Source organism: Carlito syrichta, unplaced genomic scaffold (genome assembly GCF_000164805.1).
Source record: "Carlito syrichta isolate Samal-C Ts95f unplaced genomic scaffold, Tarsius_syrichta-2.0.1 Scaffold308189, whole genome shotgun sequence".
Classification (NCBI taxonomy): domain Eukaryota; kingdom Metazoa; phylum Chordata; class Mammalia; order Primates; family Tarsiidae; genus Carlito; species Carlito syrichta.
Genome location: NW_007252285.1, coordinates 116620 through 143322, shown reverse-complemented (window position 1 = coordinate 143322; position 26703 = coordinate 116620). Strand labels below are relative to the sequence as shown.

Sequence of the window (26703 nt, the reverse complement as noted above, 5' to 3'; positions counted from 1 at the left end):
TAGATGATCTTTGAGTTTCCTTTTAATTCTTTTATCTTTGGGTTTTGATGTCCCTGCACCCACTCCATTCAACTTCTATTAAAGTCTACACAGTTTGCTGTTAATGCATTGTGCTAGATAGTTTGGTGAATACATGAAAAGACCTTTTTGCAAAGTGCCCTGGGACTCTGGCAGGTGGAGCTGATATTAGCCCAGATTTGGGAACTGCTAATGCAATCTCAGGTAAACATGTACGGAAGTGAGAAAGAAGGTAAACACCCAGGAGGTGGAGATGGGCTTGTTTAGGTATGAATTAGGACATCTCAAAGGGGGCAGCTCCTCCCTAACATGGACCATTATTCCCTCTATAAAAAGGCCACTATGCTCAACTAGCAGCACCCTGCAAGCTGCTTCAGTCTCTATCCTACTTGTTCCTCTGGTGAACTAGGTAAGTGAGCAGGAGTTTAGCTCCGGTACTTAAGGAGATAAATTATGTAAGTTCAGGGTGTGCTTTTAGGCAAAGAGACATTGGACACCAGGCTTGCTTTTAGTGTGCTCCGGGAAGCTTTGGTATTAGTTTAGCTTTATTGAGAAAGAAGATGAAGCAATGGCTAGGACTATGTATATAATCTCTTTATTTGGGTTCATTTCCTTAAGATCATGGGGATCAAATTATCCACAGGCAGGTTGCCTTCTTTTCTATTGTGTTCCCTCTGTTGTATAACAAGTAAGTCCTGAGGGGTCAGTTCCTGCTTGAAGAATGAAAAGAGAAGCTACCTTTGACAGCAATTTCCCCCAGCTTCATATCACCTAGGCCTGTGGTTGGCTCTGATCACTTTGTTTACTTTAGACAAAGTCACTCCCAGAAGTCTTGGGGGTCCAGTTTAGCCACTGGTACTCCTTAACTGGAGTCAGACATACCATGTAGATGATGGACCTGCACCCCACAGTATAATGGTGGGTATCAGAAGAGAAACAGGAAGCAAATTGGCACACTCAGGACTTTTGTAGCAACAGATCAAAGTTCATAATATTACCACTTGTAGAGGAAGGAGCTCCAAACAGAAAGTCATTTCTCCTACATTCATTCAGGAATGGAAATGAGAGATATGGACTCTGCTCCTAATTTCATCACTCTCTTGCCACATGGCTTGAACAAGTCATTCAACTCTGGATTGGTTCTTTATTACAACAGAATGAATTTAATCGTGCTTGACTAAGTCTGAACAATTATTATACATGATTAGACTTATTTATGTGTTTAAGCAAGAAAAAGGAATAATGAGAGGTGGATCTCTCTTTTTCTTTCCTTTAGGTTAACTAAACTTGCAAAAATATGCCTAAACTCCTAAAAGAAATTCTCACTATCATGGATGTTTTCTACAAATATGCCACCCAGCATGGGAAATACGATATGTTGAACAAGGCAGAGCTGAAAGAACTTTTGGAGAATGAGTTTCATCAAATTCTGAAGGTAAGAATTCCATGCCAGGACTGAATTCTGCAGCTATTTTCTTCTTCATCCTTTCCTACTTTTTTGTCACATATCCTAGGACTCATCCTACTTGGTGGTAGAGGGTTTGGTAAAGGCTTGAGATAAGGTCAAAAGATGACCCATAATGGTTTCCGTAGCAAAATCAAGGAAAGTGATCCCACTAAACAACAGATAAAACATTCATTAAATAATGTCCTATCTATGTGAGCAATCCTTATAGATGAGACAGTCCTCAGAAAAACTGCAACATAGATGAAATGTATCTTCTTCCCTTTCTTTGTCTTTCTTCAGCCCAAAATGTCCTGACCATTGCCCACTTCTGACATCCTGAAACTATAAGGCCTCTATGTGCAGGAAATTAGGATTTAACCCTGAATCACAAAAGACAGTGACCACCACTTTAAAACAGGTCTAGAAATAAATATTTTGAAGCTTAGATCAGGCTCTTTAGCTTCAATTTTTAAAATCCAACTGTCTATTGAATATTGTTATTTGGATTTCTATGGATGTCTTAAACTCAGTGTGTCAGATATGAATCTCATCATCTTCCCCTCTAAACTTGCTTTCTCCTTTTTGCCCAAGGTAAAAACCTAGTGCCATTCTTATTTTCCTCTCTCTCAGCAGGCACTGCCACCTTCCAACCTCCATCTAACTCAAATCAGTAGTCTCTCAAAACAGCCCATTTCTCTTTATTGCTATTGCTAGTACTCTGGTTCAGGCCACCTACTGCTACTAATCTCAGCATTAGATGCAAATATAATCATTTTATTCCTCAGCTCAAAATCCTTCAACAGCTCCCAAATGCTCTTTAAATAAAAGTACAAATTTCCTTGCCATGACTTAAATGTCATAATGTGGTCCCTATTAATCTCTCTAGCCACATTTCTTGGCTCTTCAAACTGCAAAACCAGAAATCCTGATTTCTTTCAGTTCCTTGAATGCTTCATGTTTTCTGTCACCTCTAGTCCTTTGTTCACATCATTTCCTCTGCCTGAAACAATCTTTTATCCCTTCTCCTTCCCTTTCTACCTCTTCATTTTGTTAATTTTAACATATCCTTCAAATGGCAGCACTTATTCTTATTAACTTTTCTTGGATTCTTAATGATTCCCATCTGATGTACTCTCACAGAAACCTTATTATAATAAATTATAATTTTAATGTTCTATATTTGACCCACTCAGCTTTAAGTTCTATTTTTTCAGGAAACAAACATGTTTAGTGTTTTATATGCTAGGCAGATACTATCATAAGATACCTTTGTGGATGAATAAATTCATTAACTAATTAATAAAATTGAACAAATAAAGAAAAGTCATATATAATTAATGCAGGTGCCTAAAATTATTATTTCTAAATTAACTAATCATCCATATTTGAACCCATTCTTTACCAAAAATAATCAGTCCTCTATTTCCTTTCATCTTCCAGCTGCATCATTTTCTAGCTATTTATCAGTGCATTATTCATTGCATATGTATTTTTCTCTCTTTTTGTTCAGAATAGGGCAATTCAGCCTTAAAAACTGTGCAGTTGAGTCCCATGTAAATGAATAAACATTCACATTTCCATAGCCTTCTTTCAATTGTTTAGCAAGGTGTAGGGTCCATACTAACAGCTGCCTTATGTACCTTGTTCCTATACAGAATCCAGATGATCCAGACACTGTGAATGTCATCATGCAAAATTTGGATCAAGATCATAACAAGAAAGTGGATTTTACTGAGTATCTTCTGATGATATTCAAGCTGGCTAAGGCTTGTAATAATATCATTGGCAAAGATTACTACCAAGCTTCAGGGTCAAAGCAGAAAGATCACAGTCACCAGCACCAAGAGGAACAAAGTGAAACAGAAGAGGAGGACAACGGACAAGAATCCTCTTCCAGTCATTCAAGTTCGAGAACAAAAAAGAATGATTCGTATTCCAAGGGCTCCAAAGGAAACATTAAAGGCAGGACTCAGTCCAAATCTAGAAGACTGGGTCCTCAGAATGTCTTGTCTAGTTCTAGGCACAGGCAAAGCTATGAAGAAATAACAGAGTCAAGTTCAGTGCCCATTAAGGATAGTGAGAAAAACAAACATGGTTCTCATCAGCAAAAAAGGTCAGGTAGTGAAGAAGGTGGTTATACTTATTCAAATAACTGTAGAAAAATATCAAACACAGCAAACTGGTCAGAAAGTTGTGGAGAAAAAGGACATATAAGTCACTCAGAAGATCAGTCTTTCAGTTCTGATCAACAATGGTATGATTCAAACAAATCCGTGGAAAATAAACGACATAAGAAGAAATTGTACAAGTCCCCTAGAAAGCAGCATAATGAATCCAGCTCAGGAAGTTATGAAGGACAAGAATATTGGTCAAATTCAAATGAGACAACTGGCTGTGGTCAAGATTCTTGCTCAGGTCATCCTGCTGAACAAATATGGTATGATACAAATGTAGAATCTCAAATAGGAAACTGTAAAGAACAAGGATATACTTCCAGTTCAAGTGAGTCTTCCCGTTATGAGCATGGATCAACATCAAGTCAATCATCAGGCTACGGCCAATGTGAATTTAGCTCAGGACAGCATTCCTGTAATGGCCAAAAACAATCTTCCTCTAATCAAATGTCTGACTACGACAAACTTGAGTCTAGCTCAAGTCAGTATTCTAACAATGATAAATATAGAACTGACTCAGATTCTTCTTCCAGCTATGGGCAGAATGGTTCTGGCTCAGGCCACACTTCTGACTATGGCCACCATGAGTCAGAATTGAGAAAGTCATTCAGCAGTGGTACACATGGTCCTGCTTCAAGTCAGTCTTACATCTATGGCAAAAAGGGATCACCCCCGAGTCAGTCTTCCAGCAAGGGCCAGGGTAGGTCTGATTCAGGTCACTCTTCAAACTGTGGACAGTATGGGTCTACCTCAAGTCAGTCTTCTATGTCTAGACAACAGAAGACAGGTTCAGGACAGTCTTGTGGCTACAGGCAAAACGAAAATGGCTCAGGTAAATCCTATAGCCATAAGCAACATGGTTCGATAACAGGACAGACATCAAGCTGTGGCCAGGTCACACGCTCAGGTCGTTCTTCCAGGTTTACTGATCATGAGTCTGGCTCAAGTCAGATTTCTACCCATGAGGAACATGGGTCTCCATCTAGCCAATCTCCTAGCCCTGGCAGACAAAGGTCTAGCTCAAGTCAGAATTCATCTAGCCGATCACCAAGCCCTGATAAACGAAGGTCTAGTTCAAATCAGAATTCTAGAAATGGCAAACATGGATGTGGATTCACAAAGTCTTCCAAATGCAAAGAACGTAGATCTGAAGAAGGCCATTCTTCCCAGTTACATCACCAGGACTCTGATTCAGGACATTCTTCTGGCGACAGTGAGCACAGAGCTGGATCACGAAAATACTCCAATCATGGGCAAAATGGTTCCACATCAGGACAATCAACACGCTGTGGCCAGCATGGATCAAACTCGGGACATTCTTCCAGCTATGGTCAGAATGGATCTGGCTCAGGTGAGTCTTCTGAGCATAGTCGACATGGGTCTGGATTGGGCCAGACTCCTGGTCGCGGTGGACACAAAACACATTCGAGTAAGTCTTCCAGCCATGGCCAAAAGGGATCTTCCTGGGCTCAGTCTGCCAACCACGGGCAAAATGACTCTGGCTATGGACAGTCTTCTGGCTTTGGGAACCAGGAATATAGTTCAGGACAGTCATCTGGCTACAGTAAGCACGGAACAGGCTCAGGACAATTCTCGAACCATGGACAACATGGTTCTACAACAGGACAGTCATCAAGCTGTAGCCAGGAAGAATCTAGCTCAAGTCAGTCTTCCACATACACTGAGCATGAGTCTGCCACAATCCAGTCATCTCGCTACGGTCAGCACAGATCTGGCACAGGTAAATCCTCCACTCATGGGAAACATGGTTCGACCACAGGACAGTCCTCAATATGTAGCCAGTATGGATCAAGATCGGGTCAGTCGTCCAGCTATGGTCAGCAGAAGTCTGGCTCCGGTCAGTCTTCTGGCCATAGCCAACACGGGTCTGGAGAGGGACGTTATCCAAGTCCACACCGAGAAGGACTGGGATCAAATAATTCCTTCAGCAACAGACAACAAGGATGTTCTTCAAGTCAGTCTTACCGCTGTGGCCATCATGGGTCGGGATCCAGTAAGGCTTCCAGCTTTGGGCAACAAGAGTCTGGCTCAGGACAGGCTTCTGGATACGGTCAATCCAGACCTAGATCAGATCAAACCGCCACCCACGGGCAACATGGTTCTCCATCAGGACAGTCATCAAGCTGTGGCCATAATGGATCAAGCACGAGTCAGTCATCCAGCTATGGTCAGTACAGGTCTGGTTCCGGTCAGTCTTCTGGCGACGATCACCATGGGTCAGAATCTGGCCGGTCTCCCATCCGCGGCCAACGTGGGTCTTGTTCAGGTCAGACTTCCAGTGATGGCAAGCATTGGTCTGGCTCCGGTCAGTCTTCCAGCTACGGACAGCATGGGGCTGGCTCCGGTCAGTCTTCCACCTTTGGGCAACACGACTCTGGCTCGGGACAGTCTTCTGGCCACAGTCAGCACGGATGTGGCTCATGCCAGTCCTCTGGCTATGGGCAACACGGTTCGACGTCAGGTCAGTCGTCAGGGTGGGGCCAACAGGAATCAAGCAAGGGTCAGTCTTCCAGCTATGGTCAGCACGGGTCTGGCTCCGGTCAGTCTTCTGGCCACGGCCGCCATGGGTCTCGCTCTGGCCGGTCTCCCAGCCGCGGCCGACGTGGGTCTGGTTCCAGTCAGTCTCCCAGCTACGGCCAGCATGGGGCTGGCTCCGGCCAGTCTTCCAGCTTTGGGCAACATGAGTCTGGCTCAGGACAGTCTTCTGGCTACGGTCAGCAGGGATCTGGCTCAGGCCAGTCCTCTGGCTATGGGCAACACGGTTCGACGTCAGGTCAGTCGTCAGGGTGGGGCCAACAGGAATCTAGCTCCGGTCAGTCTTCCAGCTGCGGCCAGCACGGGTCTGGCTCCGGTCAGTCTTCTGGCCACGGCCGACACGGGTCTGGCTCTGGCCGGTCTCCCAGCCGCGGCCGACATGGGTCTGGCTCGGGTCAGTCTTCCAGCTACGGCCAAAAGGGGTCTTCCTCCGGGCAGCCTTCCAGCCACGGCCAACATGGCTCCGGCTCCGGTCAGTCTTCTAGCTCTGGGCACCACGAGTCTGGCTCAGGACACTCTTCTGGCCACCGTCAGTATGAGTCTGGCTCCGGTCAGTCCTCCGGCCACGGACACCAGGGGTCCACATCGGGACACTCGTCAGGGTCGGGCCAGCATGAATGTAGCTCAGGTCAGTCTTCCAGCTATGGCCAGCATGGGTCTGGCTCCGGTCAGTCTTCTGGCCACGGCCGACACGGGTCTGGATCGGGCCGGTCTCCTAGCCGTGGCCGACACGGGTCGGGTTCGGGTCAGTCTTCCAGCCAGGGCCAAAAGGGATCTTCCTCCGGTCAGTCTTCCAGCCACGGCCAACATGGCTCCGGCTCCGGCTCCGGCTCCGGCTCCGGCTCCGGTCAGTCTTCTAGCCTTGGGCACCACGGGTCTGGCTCAGGACAGTCTTCTGGCTACGGTCAGCACGGATCTGGCTCCGGTCAATCCTCTAGCCACGGACAACATGGTTCCACATCGGGACAGTCATCAAGCTGTGGCCAGCACGGGTCTAGCTCAGGTCAGTCTTCCAGTTATGGTCAGCACGGGTCAGGCTCAAGCCAGTCTTCTGGCCATGGCCGCCATGGGTCTGGATCTGGCCGGTCTCCCAGCCGCGGCCCACACGGCTCGGGCTCAGGTCAGTCTTCCAAAGGCTATGGCCAACACGGGTCTGGCTCCGGTCAGTCTTCCAGCCTAGGCCAACATGGGTCCGGCTCAGGTCAGTCTTCCAGCCACGGTCAGCATGGGTCTGGCTCAAGTCAGTCTTCTGGCCATGGCCGACATGGGTCTGGATCTGGCCGGTCCCCTAGTCGTGGTCGACATGGGTCTGGCTCCGGGCAGTCTTCCAGCTTTGGGCAACACGAGTCTGGCTCGGGACAGTCTTCTGGCCACGGTCAGCAGGGATCCGGCTCAGGTCAGTCCTCTGGCTATGGGCAATACGGTTCGACGTCAGGTCAGTCGTCAGGGTGGGGCCAACAGGAATCAAGCACGGGTCAGTCTTCCAGCTATGGTCAGCACGGATCTGGCTCCGGTCAGTCTTCTGGCCACGGCCGCCATGGGTCTGGCTCTGGCCGGTCTCCCAGCCGCGTCCGACGTGGGTCTGGTTCCGGTCAGTCTCCCAGCTACGGCCAGCATGGGTCTGGCTCCGGTCAGTCTTCCAGCTACGGCCAGCATGGGGCTGGCTCCGGCCAGTCTTCCAGCTTTGGGCAACATGAGTCTGGCTCAGGACAGTCTTCTGGCTACGGTCAGCAGGGATCTGGCTCAGGCCAGTCCTCTGTCTATGGGCAACACGGTTCGACGTCAGGTCAGTCGTCAGGGTGGGGCCAACAGGAATCTAGCTCCGGTCAGTCTTCCAGCTGCGGCCAGCACGGGTCTGGCTCCGGTCAGTCTTCTGGCCACGGCCGACACGGGTCTGGCTCTGGCCGGTCTCCCAGCCGCGGCCGACGTGGGTCTGGTTCGGGTCAGTCTTCCAGCCAGGGCCAAAAGGGATCTTCCTCCGGTCAGTCTTCCAGCCCCGGCCAACATGGCTCCGGCTCCGGTCAGTCTTCTAGCTCTGGGCACCACGAATCTGGCTCAGGACAGTCTTTTGGCCACCGTCAGCATGGGTCTGGCTCCGGTCAGTCCTCCGGCCACGGACACCAGGGGTCCACATCGGGACACTCGTCAGGGTCGGGCCAGCATGAATGTAGCTCAGGTCAGTCTTCCAGCTATGGCCAGCATGGGTCTGGCTCCGGTCAGTCTTCCAGCTACGGCCAGCATGGGGCTGGCTCCGGTCAGTCTTCCAGCTTTGGGCAACATGAGTCTGGCTCAGGACAGTCTTCTGGCTACGGTCCGCACGGATCTGGCTCAGGCCAGTCCTCTGGCTATGGGCAACACGGTTCGACATCAGGTCAGTTTTCCAGGCGGGGCCAAGAAGAATCTAGCTGCGGTCAGTCTTCCAGCTGCGCCCAGCACGGTTCTGGTTCTGGTCAATCTTCTAGCTTTGGGCAACATGAGTCTGGCTCCCGACTGTCTTCTGGCTACAGTCAGCACGGATCTGGCTCATGTCATTCCTCCAGCCATGAGCAAGATGGTTCTACATCAGGCCAGTCTTCATGCTGTGGCCAGCATGGTTCAAGCTCGGTTCAGTCTTCCAGCTATCGTGAACATGGTTCTGGCTGTGGTCAGTCTTCTGGCCACAGCCGACACGGGTCTGGATCGGGCCTGTCTCCCAGCCGCGGCCGATATTGGTCTGGCTCCGGTCAGTCTTCTTGTTATGGCCAAAAGGGATCTTCCTCCGGTCAGTCTTCCAGCCATAGTCAACATGGCTGCTGCTCAGGTCTGTCTTCTACCTTTGGGCACCACGAGTCTAGCTCACATCAATTCTGTCTCCTAGGACAACACGGTTTTCTATCAGAACAGTCATCATTATGGAGCCAACATGAATCTAGCTCTGATCAATTTTTTAACTATGGTCAGCGTTGGTCAGGCTTTGATAAGTCTGCTGGTTATGGCCAAAGTGACTGTGGCTCAGATCAGTTTTCCAGTCTTTTTCAAGATGAATCTGTCCCATTACTCTCTTCTGGCTTTATCCAGTATTGACCTGGCATATTGAATCTTCTCAGTATAGCCAACATTCTAGTGTCTTGAGTCATTGTTGTACATCTGTTGCCTATGCATCTGTCTTATTTTCCTCTTTTTACTCTGAGCATCATGATTCATCATCTCAGTATTGTTTAACTTTACAATGTTGATCTTTGGCATGTCAGTCAGCTACCTCTGGACCATGTTCCTTTGGATCCTCTCACTGGTCTGGCAATGAACAATATCAATCTGGTTCAACTTAATCTTCTTTTTCTTAACAGTGCATTTCTGGATCTCAACAGTGTTCTAGGTATGAACAAAATGAATTACAATATTGTCGTGGGATGCACGGGAATCTACCCTTAGTCACTTAAATTGTTTTGAAGCGCAAGCAGTAAGTAGTTATAGCAAAGAGAAATCTTCTCAGGTTTTAAGTTTTGACAATTAGTATCCTCTTGTGGACAATATAGGTCCAGTTGAACCAATAAATTGTCAGTTTGCAATGTTTTCAATGAACAAGTTGGTTACCATTATCAGAGTAGAGACAGAGTTAGTCATGGAAGGAGAAATATCAGTTCATGTTCCCATAGTTTGTATATTAGTAACACTCCACTTCACAAATATTTCCAAGAGCTGAATCTACTTTTAGGCAAGAAAAGTAAATAGAAGGGAAATTTACTCAAACCTCAACTTAGGAAATAAACTGTTGCAGACATGTAATTCATAATGAAATCTTCCTTCTAAAAGTGGATCTGTTTCTATCTTTTTCTTTTAAGCCTACAACTATAGTCTATTTTTTGTTATGCGGTTGCTTTCAGAGAATATAGGGCACTTAGGCTACTTTCTTAGGAATTACTAAATGGAATAACTGATTAGTGGGCTAAACTTGGAAGGATAACACAAAGCATTTAAAGAGCTTGGGGTTTGGTTGATGTATCTATTTCCAGGGCTTATAATCCAATTACAGATATTGCCAAAGCTAAGCTTGCATTTCTGTAAAGAATAATATTATTAATGCATTACCAGTTTTGAAGTCAAAACTTTGTTTTACAACAGTGTGTACCCTAATATTCAGTGTGACCTATGTTGAATTGTGGCAGAAGTGAGAAGTTCCTGAGAGCAAAGATGCAGAATCGATAGTTTCTTTCCTTATAAAAATTGCCAAGTCCTATTACTGGGTACATCTTTAATCAGTAAGCTAACCAGTGGTATTGAAAAGTCGCATCAGGGTCTCTTCTCTAGCCAGTGAGCAAGAGCATTATTTCTTACAAAGTGGGGATAGATTTCTTAAGGAGCAGGATAAAAACATCCAAATGTGGTCTTAACTTGGTTTCACCCCTACTTCTAAGAAGCTGCTCGAGATTATAAAAACTTGAGAAGAGTCACAGCAAAGAAATTCAATGACTCCCACTTAATATTGTTGTTCACTGGCCTTTCCACTTAGAAAAATATCATCCATACCCAGATGGAAAAGAAGACTATCTGCCACTCCTTGGTTTGACTGTACCAATCTTTGTGTTTGGATTAAAACAACTGGATTGCATTAAAATTGACAATAAATAAATGTTGAACATATACTGACGTTTTTCTCATCTCTGCTTCATTTCACTTCTCACAGACACGTGGTCAATCTAGAAACTAACCCAAATAGCTATCTCCCAAGGTCCTGTTCTTCACAAACAATGCAAAATATATAAAGAGTTTTTAAAACTCAGTAGGACAAACAACTTGATTTTAAAATGGTCAAGATTTCATGACATTGGTCTTGGCAATGATTTTTTGTATATGACACCAAAATCACAAACAATAAAAGCAAAAAATAATAGGTATGACTATATAAAACTGAAATGTTCTGCACAACGAAGGAAACAAAAACAAAATTAAAAGATAATCTAAAGAATATAAGAAATATTTGAAAACCATATATCCAATAAGGAGTTAATAAACAAAATATATAAGGAACTCAATCAAAAATGGGCAAAAAATGCGTTTAGACATTTTTCAAAGACGACCTACAAATAACCAACAAGTATATGAAAAGGTGCTCAACATCAGTAATCTTCAGATAAATGCAAATCAAAATCACAATGCAATATTACCTCACATCTGTAAGGATAACTATTATCAAAAAGTCATGAGATAACAAATATTGTTGAGGTTTTAGAGAAAAGGGAACACATTTAAACATTGTTGGTGGGAATGTAATTTGGTACAGCTATTATGAAAAATGGTATGGAGACTCCCCAAAACTTAAAACTAGAACTACCACATATATGATCTAGCATTCCCACTTCTGGGTATATATCCACAAGAAATAAAATCACTATTTTGAAAAGATATTTGCATCCCCATGTTCACTGCAGCATTATACATGATATCCAAAATATAGAAACTAAATGTCCATCGACATTTGAATAAATAAAGAAAAAGTGATGTATATATACACAATGGAATATCATGCAGCCTTAAAAAATAAAGAAATCCTGTCATTTGCAAAAATACAGATGAATCTCAAAGACACAGAAAGACAAATGTTACATGGTCTCACTTACAAGTGGAATTTTTAAAAGTTAAACTCAGCCAGGCTCGGTGGCTCAGCCCGTAATCCCACGCTTTGGGAGGCTGAGGTGAGTGGATTGCCTGAGCCCGCGGGTTCAAGACCCGCCTGGGCAACCTGGCAAGACCTTGTCTCTACGATAAATCAAAAACTAGCCAGGCATGGTAGCGCCCACCTGTAGTTCTAGCTACTTGGAAGGCTGAGGCGGAAGGATCGCCGGAGCCCAGCAGGTCGAGGCCGCGGTGGCCGGGAGCGGCCACTGCTCTCCATTCTGGGCGACAGAGTGAGACTCCAACTCAAAAAATAAAAAAAATTAAAAAATTAAAAGTTAACCTCAAAGAAACAGAGTAGAAAATTGATTTCCGGGGGTCATGAATAGAGAAAATGAGGAGATGTTGGCCAAAGGGTACAAACTTTCAGTAATAAGATGAATAAGTTCTGGAGACCTAATGTACACCATGATGACTATAGTGAGCAATAATGTAGTGTACACTTGAAATATGCTATAAGAATAAATCTTAAATATTCTCACCATACTAAAAAAAAGGTAACTATATGAGGTGATACATATGTTAAATTAGCTAGATTGTGGTCATCATTTCCCAAAGCATACATAAATCAAAACTTTACACTGCATACCTTAAATATATACAATTTACCTGTCAATTAAATCGTAATAAAGCTGGGAAAAATTAAAATGAGCAAAAGATTTGAATGAACACTTCACCACAGATGTACAAATGGCCAATAGGCATGTGGAAAAACACTTAATATCATTAGTCATCAGAAAAATGCAAATTAAAATATAATAAGATACTTCTACACATTCATTGGAATGACTAAAGTTAAAAACTGTGCCATTGCCAAATAAGGGTACTGCTGGTGGGAAAGTAAAATGATATAGCCACTTTGGAAAACAGTGGCAATTTCTTATAAAGTTAAACAGTCATGCATACATAATAACATTTTGGTCAATGACAGACCCCATATGCAATGGCTGTCCCATAAGATTATAATGGAGCTAAAATATTTCTATCACTTAGCAAAATCATAACCATTATAATACCATAATGCAATGCATTACTCACGTTTGTGGTAATGCAGGTGTAAACAAATCTACTGTGCTGCCAGTCATATAAAAATACGGCATATACAATTATGTATAGTACATAATACTTGATCATGATAATAACTATGTTACCAGTTTATGTATTTACTATTCTTTTCATCATTTTATAGTAGATTTGTTATAGTATATATTGTTATTTGATAGTATATTTGTGTATATATAAGCACAAATATACTATGCATTGTAGTATACACAACACACTTTCTTTATTCATTCAGTCATTGATATACACTTAGGTAGTTTCCATATCTTGATTATCATGAATAATGCTGCAATGAACATAGAAGTGAAAATATCTTTTTGAGATATATTATGTAGAATATTCCTTCTATTTATTAAAATAAATAAAAAAGTAAACTGTAAAACAGCCTCAGGTCCTTCAGGAGGTATTCCTGAAGAAGTCATTGTAATCTAGGAGATGATAGCTCTATACATGTTACTGCCCTTAAATGTCTTCTACTGGAAAAAAATATGAAAGTAAAAAAGCAATGATATTGATTATCCTGACCCTGTGTATGCCAGGGGAATGTGTATGTTTGTGTATTAGATTTTAATAACAAAAAATTTAAATTTTTTTAAATTAAAAATTTTTTAAATAGAAAAAATCATATGGAATAAGAATATAAACAAAAAATAATTTTGCTCAGCTGTACAATGTGTTTGTGCTTTAAGCCAAGTGTTATTACAAAAGAGTCAAAAAGTTAAAAAACTTAAACATTTATAAAATTAAAAAATCAAAGAAGATAAAGTTAATTTACTATCAAAGAAAGAAAATTTTTAATAAATTTAATGTAGCCTAAGTGTACAGTGTTTATAAAGTCCACAGTAAGCCGGGCTCGGTGGCTCAGCCTGTAATCTCGCAGTTTGGGAGGCTGAAGTGAGTGGATTGCCTGAGCCCGCGGGTTCAAGACCCGCCTGGGCAACTTGGCGAGACCTCATCTCTACAATAAATCAAAAAATTAGCCGGCATGTTAGCGCGCATCTGTAGTTCCAGCTACTTGGAAGGCTGAGGCAGAAGGATCCCTGGAGCCCAGCAGGTCGAGGCTGCGGTGGCCGGAAGCGGCCACTGCACTCCAGTCTGGGTGACAGAGTGAGACTCAAACTCAAAAAAAAAAAAAAAAAAGTCTACAGTAGTGTACGCTAATGACTGAGACCTTTGCAATCACTTACCATTCACTGACTCACCAAGAACAACTTTCAGTCCTGCAACTCTATTCATGGTAAGTGCCCGATACAAGTATACCAGTTTTTATCTTTTATACTCTATTTTTGCTGTACTTTATGTTTAGATATACAAACATCATTATGTTGCAGTTGCCTACAGTACTCAGTACAGTAAGATGTTGTACAGCTATGTTGCCTAGGAGCAATAAGCTATAACTTATAGCTTAGATTTATAATAAGCTATATCATCTAGATTTGTGTAAGTACACTCTATGATGTTTCCCAACAATGCACACTGCAGAACGTATCCCTTTGTCAAGCAGCATGCAGCTGTATGCTTTACTATATGACCTAGTAATTCTAGGTGAAATAAGATGTTTACATGAAGATTTTTACATTAATGTTTATAGTAGTTTTAATAATAACTCCAAGTTTAAAACAACCTAAATGTCCACCAACAGATGAGTGGATAAGCAAATTGTGGTATATATTTCAATTACAACTGAATGGAATACAGTGAAATACTTTTTAGCAAGGAAAAAAAAGATTAAACTGATACACATGGTATGAATGAATCTCAAAAACATTATGTTGATCAAAAGAAGTCATTCACAAAAATGTATACACTTATTATTTCATTTATATAAAAATTATTAAAGACAAATTTAATCTATAAAAATAGAATGTAGATCAATAGGGCTAGGAGTGGAATTTGTGAATTTGCTGAGTCACCAAAGAACAGTCTAGAGTGATGAAATTACTCTATATTTAGATTACAATGGTGGTTACATGGCTATATACTTTTGTCAAAACTCACAGAATTGCATATTTAAAATCAGTGCATTTTTATCATTTGTAAATTATGCCTCAACAAAGTTAATTATTTGAAGGCTTTTTGTGAAATTTGACACACTGATTTTAAAATTTACATAGAAGAGCAAAGTGTCAAAAATGGCCAGGATAATTTTTAAGATAAATGAAAGACGGATTTCCATCTCATCAAATATCAATATATATTACAAAGTTACATTATTTAAGACAGTGTGGAATTGTTGTAGGGACAGATACATAGAGCAATGGAACTCCAGGAACACATCCACACATACTTGATATGCCAGAGCCAAGGTAATCAATTTTCCATAGGAAGAACATTATATCTATTTCACACCAAATGAGAAAATCAATTCCAAGTAAATTAAAGACCTGTGATGAGCCAAAATTTTTAATAAAATAGGAGAATATCTTTATGACTTCAAAGTAAGAATGAATTTCTCAAACAAGAAATACACAAAACACAAAGAAAAACTCGTAACTTTTACAATAATTAAATTCCAAATACCTGTAAATCTAAAGACGCTTTCAAAAAGTAAAAAGGACAAGTCATAAACTAGAATAAAATTTTTGCAATGCCTATAAACAACAAATGATTAATAGCTAGACTGTACAAATAACTTATAAAAATCAAATTAAGAAAAAACAGCAAAACTTATAAAAAGAAAATTAACCAAAGGGAAATATGATTTACCAAATGCCATTTTTAAAACAGTGCTCAGGCAAACAGCTAATTAAAACATAATAAAGCCGGGCTCGGTGGCTCAGCCTGTAATCCCACGCTTTGGGAGGCTGAGGTGAGTGGACTGCCTGAGCCCGCGGGTTTGAGACCCGCCTGGGCAACTTGGTGAGACCTCATCTCTACAATAAATCAAAAAATTAGCCGGGCGTAGTAGCACGCGCCTGTAGTTCCAGCTACTCGGAAGGATCACCAGAGCCCAGCAGGTCGAGGCTGCGGTGGCCAGGAGCAGCCACTGCACTCCAGTCTGGGTGACAGAGTGAGACTCCAACTCAAAAATAATAATAATAATAATAAAATTCATTTCACACTCATATTATTAGAAAAAAATAAGTCTGGCAATATACAGTATTGGGAAAATATAGAGCAGCAAAATTCTAAATTGATAAACACTTAGGAAGCAATATGGTAACAACATAAGAGTCTGTAACAACAAAATGTTGCAAGCAACCTAAAAGTTCAACAGAAGAATAAATAAATAAATTGTGATATACCCATACACTAAAATGCTATATAGCAGTTAAAATTAATGAGGTATGTCTATATCAACATGGAAAAAATTCTAAAAGTATAATATTGAGTGAAAAAGTTATAAAACAAGTATATGGTGTGATACCACTTATATAGTCTTACAAATATATAACTATATTACATATTGTTTATAGTAAATATAAAAATCTTTATGGGAATAATAAACACCAAATTCAGGACACTGGGTACCTCTAGAGGGAAGGAAGAAAATAGGACTAGAGCGAAGTAAACAATTCCAAAATTTTCTTAAGCAAGATGGTATTCATTATATTATTCTTTGCATTTATGTGTAAACCTTATATTATTTCACATGAAAAAGGAGAATACAAAGATCAATGTTAGAATGCTCATCAAGGGCTGAGCTCAGTGGCTCAGCCTGTAATCCCAGCACTTTGGGAGGCCAAGGTGAGTGGAGACCAGCCCAGGCAACTTGGCGAGACCTCATCTCTACAATAAGATAAAAAATTAACCGGGCATGGTAGTACGCACCTGTAGTTCCAGCTTCTTGGAAGGCTGAGACAGAAGGATTGCCAGAGCTCAGTAGGTCGACACTGGGGTAGCCATGAGTGTGCCACTGCACTCCAGCCTGGGTGACAGAGTGAGACTCCAACTCAAAAAAAAAGAATCCTCATCAAGGACTGCTCAGGGGAAAATTGCTCTGACAAGCTAGTCCATTGATGTATCTGATCCAGCACGTCCCAGGTTTTTAAGTAAATGTATCAGCACTCTGAGGCCTGATGATTTTCATCAAATAAATCACACAATAACCCACTGGCTCAGACCTCAAACTCACCAAAGAAACTTCTGAAACATTCGGCCTGTAATAATTTTCCCAAAAAGAGAAAGCATCCACTAGCCAGATTAATACAGACACCAATGATTCTGACAGTGCATTTCTGACTGTAATTAACAAAATGGCATTCTGGTTTTCATACTTCAGTCCCTGGTGAGTTTAGTTACAGTGAAACAGTTTTCCTGAATCTAATCAACTCTGAGGCACTGACATGAGTGAGTTTCTGGGTCCACAAGATAAAAACCAAACCCTGACCCTTTTTCCAGGCAACACTTCCATCTTATTCTTTGCCTTCCAAATTTCAAGAAGTCAGGGCAAGAACATTTTTCTAGTAAGACAAAGCAAAGAAACTCCCAATAATGCCTCCTGGTACAGCTAAACCAAGTTTTTCATAATGCTCCTCTTCTTGTTATGACTCTATAATCTAAGAACCATAATGTTGCAACTAAAAGAAGAGAAGAGAAAGGTGTAAGGCAACTCTTGGGTAGGCTCTTACAGAATCTCAATACCTCATCTAGAGTCTGGATCTCACTTTTGAAGATCAAAAAAGTTAGCTTTATTCTGAACACTCAGATGTGATCAAGCTCTAGGAGACAGACTCATACTAAGCAAAGTCTTAAAGGACCAATTTATTTATTTATTAACTACAAAATATAAATTTGTTGAGAAAAGGAATCAGTTGTTTATTATGGAGTATTCCCTTCTTTTGGGTAGATTCATTCAAGAGATATAAGAGGCTATTAGAAGAGCTTTACAGCAATGGAGTTTTATTCTCAAAGTTGCTCTATCATGCTATATAACATGAGGGTTTTAACAAATTTTCCTTAAAGGGATAGAACACTACAGAAGTAACACTTTTTTGTTTTGTTTTCGAGTCAAAGTCTCACTCCATTGCCCAGGCTGGAGTTCAGTGGCAAAATCACGACTACCACAGCCTCAACCTCCTTGGGCTCAGGCAATCCTTCTGCCTCAGTCTCCCAAGTTGCTGGGACTATAAGTGCGCACCACCATGCCCAGGCAATTTTTTTATTTATTGTAGAGATGAGGTCTTGTCATGTTGCCCAGGACAGTCTCAAGCTCCTGGGCACAGGCAATCCTTTCACCTTGGTCTCCCAAAATGCTGGAATTACAGGCGTGAGCCACTGCACCGGCCATAGCAGTAACATTTTTATTGAGTACCTTATGAGCTGGAAAAATTACACTATGTTCTATATGTCTGACATATAGTATTTAATATAGTATTTATTACTTAATTTCATTCTCATAGCATCCCATGAGTAGAAGTATTACACTCATTTTATTGTAGAGGAAACCGAGACTCTCTGAAAGCTCTACTGACTTGCTTACATTAGTAAAGCTAGGTTATTTGCTACCATAATACTATCTTCTGCTCCAGTAATACTTCTCTCTAAACAACTACAGTCAATTAGGACCAGAGCAGTTCCCTCTTGTGGAACTGCTAGAGACACACCAACTAATAATACTCATCCTCTGACTCCCCTTTCCCCATCTCAGTGCAACCATACTTAATGTCCTGGAGGGAAACTTGAGAAATACCCTGCTCATTAGCAGCATTTAATAATTTCCCAGGTGGATTCCTGCTGCAGCTAATTCATCTCCTCACGTTTTATTTATCTTATCACATTTAATGGTACTCATTAGCTTCAATTCCAGAAGATGGCATTCTCTGACCTGACCTCCTTAGTACAAATCTAATTTGAAATGCACTATGGACTAATAATAAACAACCACACACAGTCCTGTACTCTTTAAAAGATAATTCCCCCAATAGCCAAAATTTCCTGTCTCAGCCCTGTTCCCCTGCCTACTCCTATGCTCTCAGACTCCTCCACTCTGTGGGCTCTACCCCAGATACAAAGAATCCCTGAGCTGCACTCCCTTGCCCTGGCTTGGCCAGATGTTGCACGTCTTAAGTCAGCACATACTCTAAAACACATAGAGCTATGACAAATCAGCCATGCAATATTCCTAGACTTCCGAAGCAGAGAAAGAAACTCCATGTGCAAAAACATCGAGGAAACAGTGTTCTCGGGAACCAAAGAGTCTGTCTTTGGCTGAAGCATGTAGGGGAAAGAGTATCAGGAACTGTGGCTGCAAATCAAGGTAGAGGCAGGCTGTGAAGGACTTTAAATAGAATCATGTGAGGGAGGCAGAGAATAAGTCAGTGAAGGACACTGATGAAAGTAAGTCAAAGGTGGAGCAGAAGCAGGGAAAGTGGTACTCCAGAAGCCAAAGGAAGAGAATTACATTAAATAATGGGCCAGATAATAAAAAGTATTTTATAAAGTTAAATAAATAAATAAACTGTAGCATATGGGCAGAAGAGTAAATAATACAGATCAATATAACTGAATAAATAGTCCAGAGACAAATTCATATTTTTTAATTGATTTGTGGACTGACTGTTACATAATTAACATATAGAGTACTTAGAAAAGTGTCTGGTCCACAGTAATCATCCAGTAAATGTTAGTGGCTATCTTTATTACTACTTATTGTTGTTGCTATAATTATTATTACAAATCAGTATAAAAAGAAAAGATTCTTTAAAAAGTTTGGTAGCAAAGAGGAAATAGAAGAGTAGGAAAGAAAGAAAGAAAAAGTCTTTACAAAGGAAGAAATTAAAGTATATGCTGGAAATATGGGAGGCACACAACATAAATTTACTGAATGTGAATAATACTTTTAAGTCAAGGGTTAAGGAGATTGCAGAAAGAAAAGTCTGTCGATACCAGAGAAGAAAATCATTGTTAGCTCAAAGACCTAGGAGAAATGACAAAAATGGAATCAAGGGCACACATAGAGAAATCAGCCTTGGAAGGAGTAGAATATCTCATACTCTTAAAATAAAAAGGTCAAAAATTAGTGGATATAATTACCTCCATGTTTCTAAAAGAGAATCCTAAAATGAGCTGCATCAGAACTACCTAAGTAATTCTTTTAAAAGCAAATTCCTGGACTCTATCCCAGAGCCATTGAATCAATATTTCTAGTAAGCAGGACCTAGGAACCTGCATTTCAGTGGTCTGTGACCCAGTGGATTCCTTGGAGAAAAATGGAAGAAATGGAAGTTACAAGAATTCATATCTGTTGGCCCCTACAGAGAAAACAAAACTGACCCCTTGCCCAACCACCATTATATGGCAAAGCATATAACATCCTACCATTGGAGAGGGCAAAAAAATCTCTAGCCCTGAGATAAGCTAAAAATAAGGATTCTACCTACCATTAGTCTTCCAACCAATGAAGCATTGAGCCCTTTCTATAAATTGCTCCCTAAGGTAAATGACTTTATCCCTGACTTTTGCAATACTCACATCTACAAGTATGATAAACTGATAGGGAAATTACTGTTTTATCCACGTGAACAGACTAACTGTAATCTTGGCAACCTAGTGATTTTTTTTTCCTTTAAACATTTACTGTGTTATTTATTCAAGAAAAGTTTTCTCAAAACTGATGATTAATTTTTTTACTCATTCCCAGCCTTAACAAAGAAGGAGGTAAAGGGATCTACTAAAAAGAAGATGGAGAGGGAGTAAGGTAGGAGACTTGAAAAGAGTGGGAAAGGTTTGAAAACTCTGCTGAGAGTCCGGAAAAGGGAATTCACTGTTGATAAAGAAGGAATTGCCAGGCATTATTCGGAGCTTGGACAAGATTTAATATAATAAATGTGTAGAGAGAAGCTCTAAGGCACCACCATATGTGATATTTGCCACTTAACAGCCTGGCAAAAAGGCAAAAAAAAAAAATGGAGTTAGGTTAATCCCAAGTTTGAGGTTGGCAGTGCAGGTACAAGGAAAAATGAAGGGTCCAAGGATACCCAATGGTCCCTAGAGAGGGTTACAGAAGGAAAAAATAAAAACACTTATAGGACGTCTCCTAGGCCCAAGCTGTATGTATGTAAAGCGAGGGATAATTTTATAGTTAAATTTCCCTTAGGTATATCTTACATTCTGTACACCATTACTGTAGGAATGAAGGGCCTTGATAATAGCAGCAACTTATCAGGTAAAAGAAAATAACAGTATGAAATATACTTGGAGTTCTTTATCAATGTCCCATTACTTTTCCTTTTCCTTTTTTTTTAAATCCTTCACAGTAACTCTTCAAAGAAGAGATCCTTAAACTTCTCAGTGTGCAAACTGAGGTTCTTAGGAAGTTATAAGTCCATGGACACACCTATGTGTGACCAACTATGAAATTTATTCTCAATCTACTAGCCCTATGTGATAGATCATTCCATATCCCCATTTTACTGATGAAGCACAGAGGTTAAGTAATTTACTATGATCACAGAGCTAGCATGAAAACAAGTAGTGTGACTCTAAAGTATCTGTTCTTAACTCAGGGCACCACATATGGCTATGAAATTCCACTGTCTAGCAGTGCCAAGAGGGAGCAGGTAAGCACAGAAATACCATCCAAGTCCCACTTAATAATCCATGCATTCCTAGTTCAAAGTTATATCCACCTGGGTACCTTTATCTTTGCCCCAAGCACTTTCCATTTTCCAAGTTGTGTGCTCAGAAAACTAGTTCCACACAAAGAGGAAGTCTTCCTAACTGACACAAAGGTGTCATATAGTCTAGATGTGGTCCTATCTTAGCCATGACATTAAACTGACCTACTTTGTGTGGCAAGACATTTACATTTGTTTAATACAGCCAGTAAGTGGCAGAGCCAGAATTTGAGCCCAGATAGCACTAACAGAATGCAAGTACTGGTAAGGTAGAACAGAGCAGGTTTGGAGAAATAGATAAACTTAGTTTAGGGCATCTGAAAGAGTGAAATGACAAAATGGGGTCACCTGGGCCACAGCTGGGCATTGGCTTATATTTTTGTTGTACTATAACTATCAATTAGTGGTATACTTTAGTAAATAATAGCTTATTATGCAAACTCCTAACTCTCTTGCTCTGAAGTAAATTTAATTAACTCCACTATTTAAAGTCACCAATGAGTAAAACTAGTAAAACTGTAACCTCCCCCAGTAATGGGCATTAAGATTTTATAATTAACATCTTGCTCCAAGGATGAGTTTCTAGCTCTTGCATGACAAACCACTGGGACACCAAAATGAAAGGGACAAACTGTTATAATGATTCCAACCTTCCTACAATCTTCCCATGAATAACACACTCCCAGCTAAATGCCCTTTTGTTGCCTAAATCCAAGGACATTCGAAGCTTAATATTTGTGACTTGAAACTTTGTTTTACAGACCTTGGGCCACTCTCCCTGCCAAAGTAATCAACTATCTGGCTGCAGCCTCCAGAATAGCTAATTGCCATAACAACACTCCTCTCCGCCTTGTTAGATTTCACAAGAAGGTTCCTATTTCCAGCCTTCTCTAGGAAGCCTTATAAGCACACAGCTTCATTCAGTGCTAAACACTTCTTCAGTACTCAGCCCCCTCTTCAATCTTGAGGAGGTGAATCTACCCTTTTCTTCTAATTTACCTTCTAAATAAACTTTTTCTAACCTACTCCTTGTGTAATTCTTTGCATCTTTCACATGGCACCAGATCACACAACCCCACCCCAGTCAGTTTAACCTAACAGCATCCATTCATTCAACAAATATTTTTAGTGTATTCAATAGGTATCTGAACTATGCTCTATTTTGGGCATTCAAGAGGGAACCAGACCAAGTCCTTGCCCTCTGGCAACATTCATTCTAGGGTATGTTCGAAGAGACTGAAAAAGTAAACAATAAATGAGAAACAGGATGCTGTGACAAAATAACTGGAAGAATCTCTTTTATATGGGGCATTCAGGAACACAGCAAATTTGAGATGCTCAATAATAGACAGGTAGATATACAGGTCCTAATGACATGCTGTCATTATGCCTTCATGCCAGTTTCCCAGGAAACTCTGTAATCAAGAATATTTTATGATGCTGTAAGGTGAACTTCTCAACCTGGTGCTCCAGGCCCTACTCCAGTTCCACTCAACTATTTGTCCTCTTCTCATCACCACTCCCAAACACTCCCTGTCCGTTCCATTTAGGCTGATCTCCTTATTGGCCTACAACACATCAAGTTCACCCGCACCCTGTTCTTTCCCCTTCACCTATTAATCCTACACATCCTTCAAGACCAGGCTCAAGTTCCACCTTCCTCATTCTTATCCACTCAGGTTTACTGAGCACCTTTCTCCTGGGAACTGCTAGATCCCAGGCAATGAATTACCTAAAAATATAGTCTTCTGGCCTTTACTGCTGTTTCACATGTATTACAACCCAGGACTTTAACACAATCTCCTCCTAATAAGTGTGGACAGGAAGGGAAAGGGATTTGGCCCATGTCCAGAGTTCTCAGGGCCAGAAGTAGAGAAAAGTGACTCAGGCTCAGAAAGGAGCTCAAGGAGACCAAACACAGTGTCCAAAGGACACAATTCCCAAGTAGAGAGATGCAGAATCTCCACTCAAGTGGAAAGATCCCAACAACTGAGAATACAAGAAACAAGGAGGCAGTTCCAGAGGGGAACTAAGGATTCAGGTGAGATATCTAATTAAAGAGTAGAGAGCAAAGTATAAGCTTAATTTCATAGGCTGGTCCAACACAGGACAGAAGGAGTAGAGACTGGGGATAACTAGGTGCTCAGGTATCAACTGGCAGCAAAAGAAATCAGAGGAAGAATTCAGGAACCTAGAAACCAAGAATGGGTGACCAAGTTTAAGGACCTGACCTAATTCTAAGCTGTAGGTAGAGATTATCAGTGGACTTGTTTTGGGGAAACTGAAGGCCACAAACATTTATGTATACTAGTCCTTAGTGGCAGGCGCCATGTCTTATGCCTCATTTCTATCCTCCATAGCACTTAGCACAAACAAATATTTATTGATTACATAAAAAAGAATCGCAGACAGTTGTGGTATTACTCAATTGGAGGGAGGTTATGCCAAGATAACCTGAGTCATCACATAAGCAGGCTATGTATTGTGCAGATTTACAAGTCCCCATCACCTTGGCAAACAAGAGTAGTAATGTGATCTGGTGATGAACACAAGGCTAGAAATGAGGAGGTAAAACTAGACCTGCTTTGTCAGCAACCTCTTATAAGACCTTAAACAAGTCACTTCACTTCTCTGAACCTCAAGTGCCTCATCTATAAAGGGGTAAATGTAACTACTCCAATTTTTTCATAGTATCTGGAACACTCTTCTCCCAGATCTCTGCTTGACTGACTTCCTCTCTTCTTTTGAATCTTTGATCAAATCTTGTCTTCCTAATGAAGCCTATTTAATACTAATCACCCTATTTAATTCTGCCACCTGTCCATCTCACCAACCCTACCCTACACACACTGATCTACATCTTTTTCATAGTACTCCAAAGTTATTATATAACTTATTACCTTTATTGCTGCATACTAGAATGAAAGCTCCATAAAATCAAAGATCTTTGTTCTATTCATTCATATATCTCAAGTCTCCAAACGGAGTCTGGAACAGAGTAAATGTCCAATAAATATTTGTTGAACGAAAATATGAATGTATTCTCCCTGAGGCCAGGGTTTCCCTCCATGCCCTCAAGCACCCCATATACCCTGGCATCCTGCACCATAGTCTGGAGTAGGTGCTCAATAAGACCTTACTAAATTACTAATTAAATATGGGACCCACAAGGGCAAACATATCCACGGTGCTCTGAGGCCACCTGCTGGCCACTCTACTTAAGCAATTAAACTGACAGGAATTTCCAGATGTGAATGGAAAGGAATGGCGGGGAACATTTCCCCTCAGCCAGTGAAGACAATCAGGCTGCAGATAAAAACCAGAGGAAGGAGGCCAGGCTGGAAACCAGACATTTCCAAAAACTCCAGAAAGAGTTCAAAACCTCTGAAGGACCACACAGCAGGTGTTTCCCAGAACTCACTTCCGACTTAACAACAATAACAGTAAGTCCCATGCACTGCGCTCTTAGGTGTCGGGAACGGCTTTCATCACTTCCCTACATTATTTCACTTAATCCTCACATCAACCCGTTGATGTAAAGACCACCATTTAAGAGATGAAGAATGTGTCCTTTTGAAATAAGTGTTTTTATTCAAGTGCAGCTGTGAAACAAGGTGCGACATTTCATAAAATGTCAAGGCCTGGGGAGCGCATGACTTCTGGAGAGCGCCAAGGCGCAGGTGCGGCCGGGTGTGGCACACTTGAAGGGGACCCGCCACGCCCCGGAGTGCCGACCTACCACCCCTCCCCTGGAGCCAAGTACAACCTCGGTCCTGGGCTCTGGATCCCAAAGTCCGCTCCGTGTCATTCGGATCGCACCCGAAGCAAGAGGGCGTAGTCTGCCGCCCCAGAAGGCCACGAGCCACCCTACGCCCGGGCGCGCGCCGGGACCCTCAGTTCCCCAGGGTCCTTTCCGGCTGGAGTCTTCGGGGTGCGGGTCCCGGAAGTGCAGCCCCTCCGGCCGGAAGTGGCTTTCTCTACTTCCCTCAGCGCCATGTGAGGTTCTCCTTGCCGGTTCCCGGTGCTCGAGCTTGTTCCTCTAGCAGATCCCGAACGCATTGCTCCGGGTGGACTGAAAGGCTACGAGAGGGGCAGGCCGACGGACCTGCCACCCCGCCACGCCGCGGCTCCCCCACCTCTGCTCTCAGGATCCGCCGTGCTCCGGCAGGACGTTCGGGCGGTACCTCCGCGCCGAGGTGCGGCCCTAGACGTGTCCCCCGAGTCGGACAGCCCCGTGCGCGTGGCCGAGGAGAGGGCCTCGGCGTGCAGGACCCCGCTCTGGGCTCCACGGGATCCAGGGATTGTCGGAGCTCTCCGCAGCCCCTCCTGGAGGCGCAGCGCCGTGCCGGCACCCCATGGGATAAGGCCCAGGGTTCTGCCCAGTGCTGGGGCTAGGCCTGGAAAATATTTTCCTCAACCTCCGCACTCATAGATAAGGGCTTCAGGTGCAATGGCGCCCCCTGGTGGTCAGTAGGAGCCGTGGGCACCTTGGTCCATCCGGGCAACCTCGGCTGCTTTGTTTCCCAGTTGGGATACCAAGATGGTTTTAGGTGCTACACGCACTTTGTTTTGTTTTGTTGTTCTTTTAGAGACTCCAGCCAGTCACCCAGACTGGAGTGCAGTGGCGCGATCATAGCTCACTGCAACCTCCAGGTGATCCTCCCACTTCAGACTTCCAAGTAACTAGGACTACAGAGGCACGCCACCATGGCTAATTTGTTGTAGTTGTTGTTGTTCTTGTTGTTGTTTTCGTAGATAAAGAGCCTCGCTATGTTGCCCAAGCTGGTCTTGAACTCCTGGCCTCAAGCAATCCTGCCTTGGCCTCCCAAAATGTTGGGATTACAGATGTGAGCTACTGCAACCAAAATACGAGCACTTTTTTAAAAGATGTTTAAGAGTATTTCTTATGTGTGTTAGAAAAGACTACCAGCACAACAAACCTGTTAACAGTTATTTTAGTACAAGACTAGATTTGTAAGTGAGTAGTTAACATTGGTTTAAAGAAAATATTAAATACTTAATACACAGACATTGCAAAGTCATGAAGGTGATACTCAAATGACTGAAGTCAGAGAAAACTGTCAGTCTCACAAAGTCAAGGTAATAAGTGGGCGTGATGGTTAATTTTATGTGTGAGCTTGGCGCGTATTTTTTGAATGGAATTAAACATTTCAATCAGCAAACATTAGGTAAAGAAGATTTCCCTCCCTAATGCGGGTGGGCCTCATCCAATCGG

General features: G+C 42.1%; 1 protein-coding gene across 1 annotated transcript; it reads left to right on the top strand.

Annotated features, from left to right (window-relative positions):
* The first annotated feature begins 376 nt into the window (after window positions 1-376).
* Window positions 377-25899, top strand: HRNR (hornerin). The gene is made up of 4 exons (XM_021716125.1): window positions 377-427; window positions 1295-1453; window positions 3121-8995; window positions 25511-25899. Exons 2-4 carry the CDS (start codon window positions 1316-1318, stop codon window positions 25897-25899), a joined length of 6402 nt encoding a protein of 2133 aa, XP_021571800.1. The 5' UTR covers window positions 377-427; window positions 1295-1315.
* The last annotated feature ends 804 nt before the right edge of the window (window positions 25900-26703 follow it).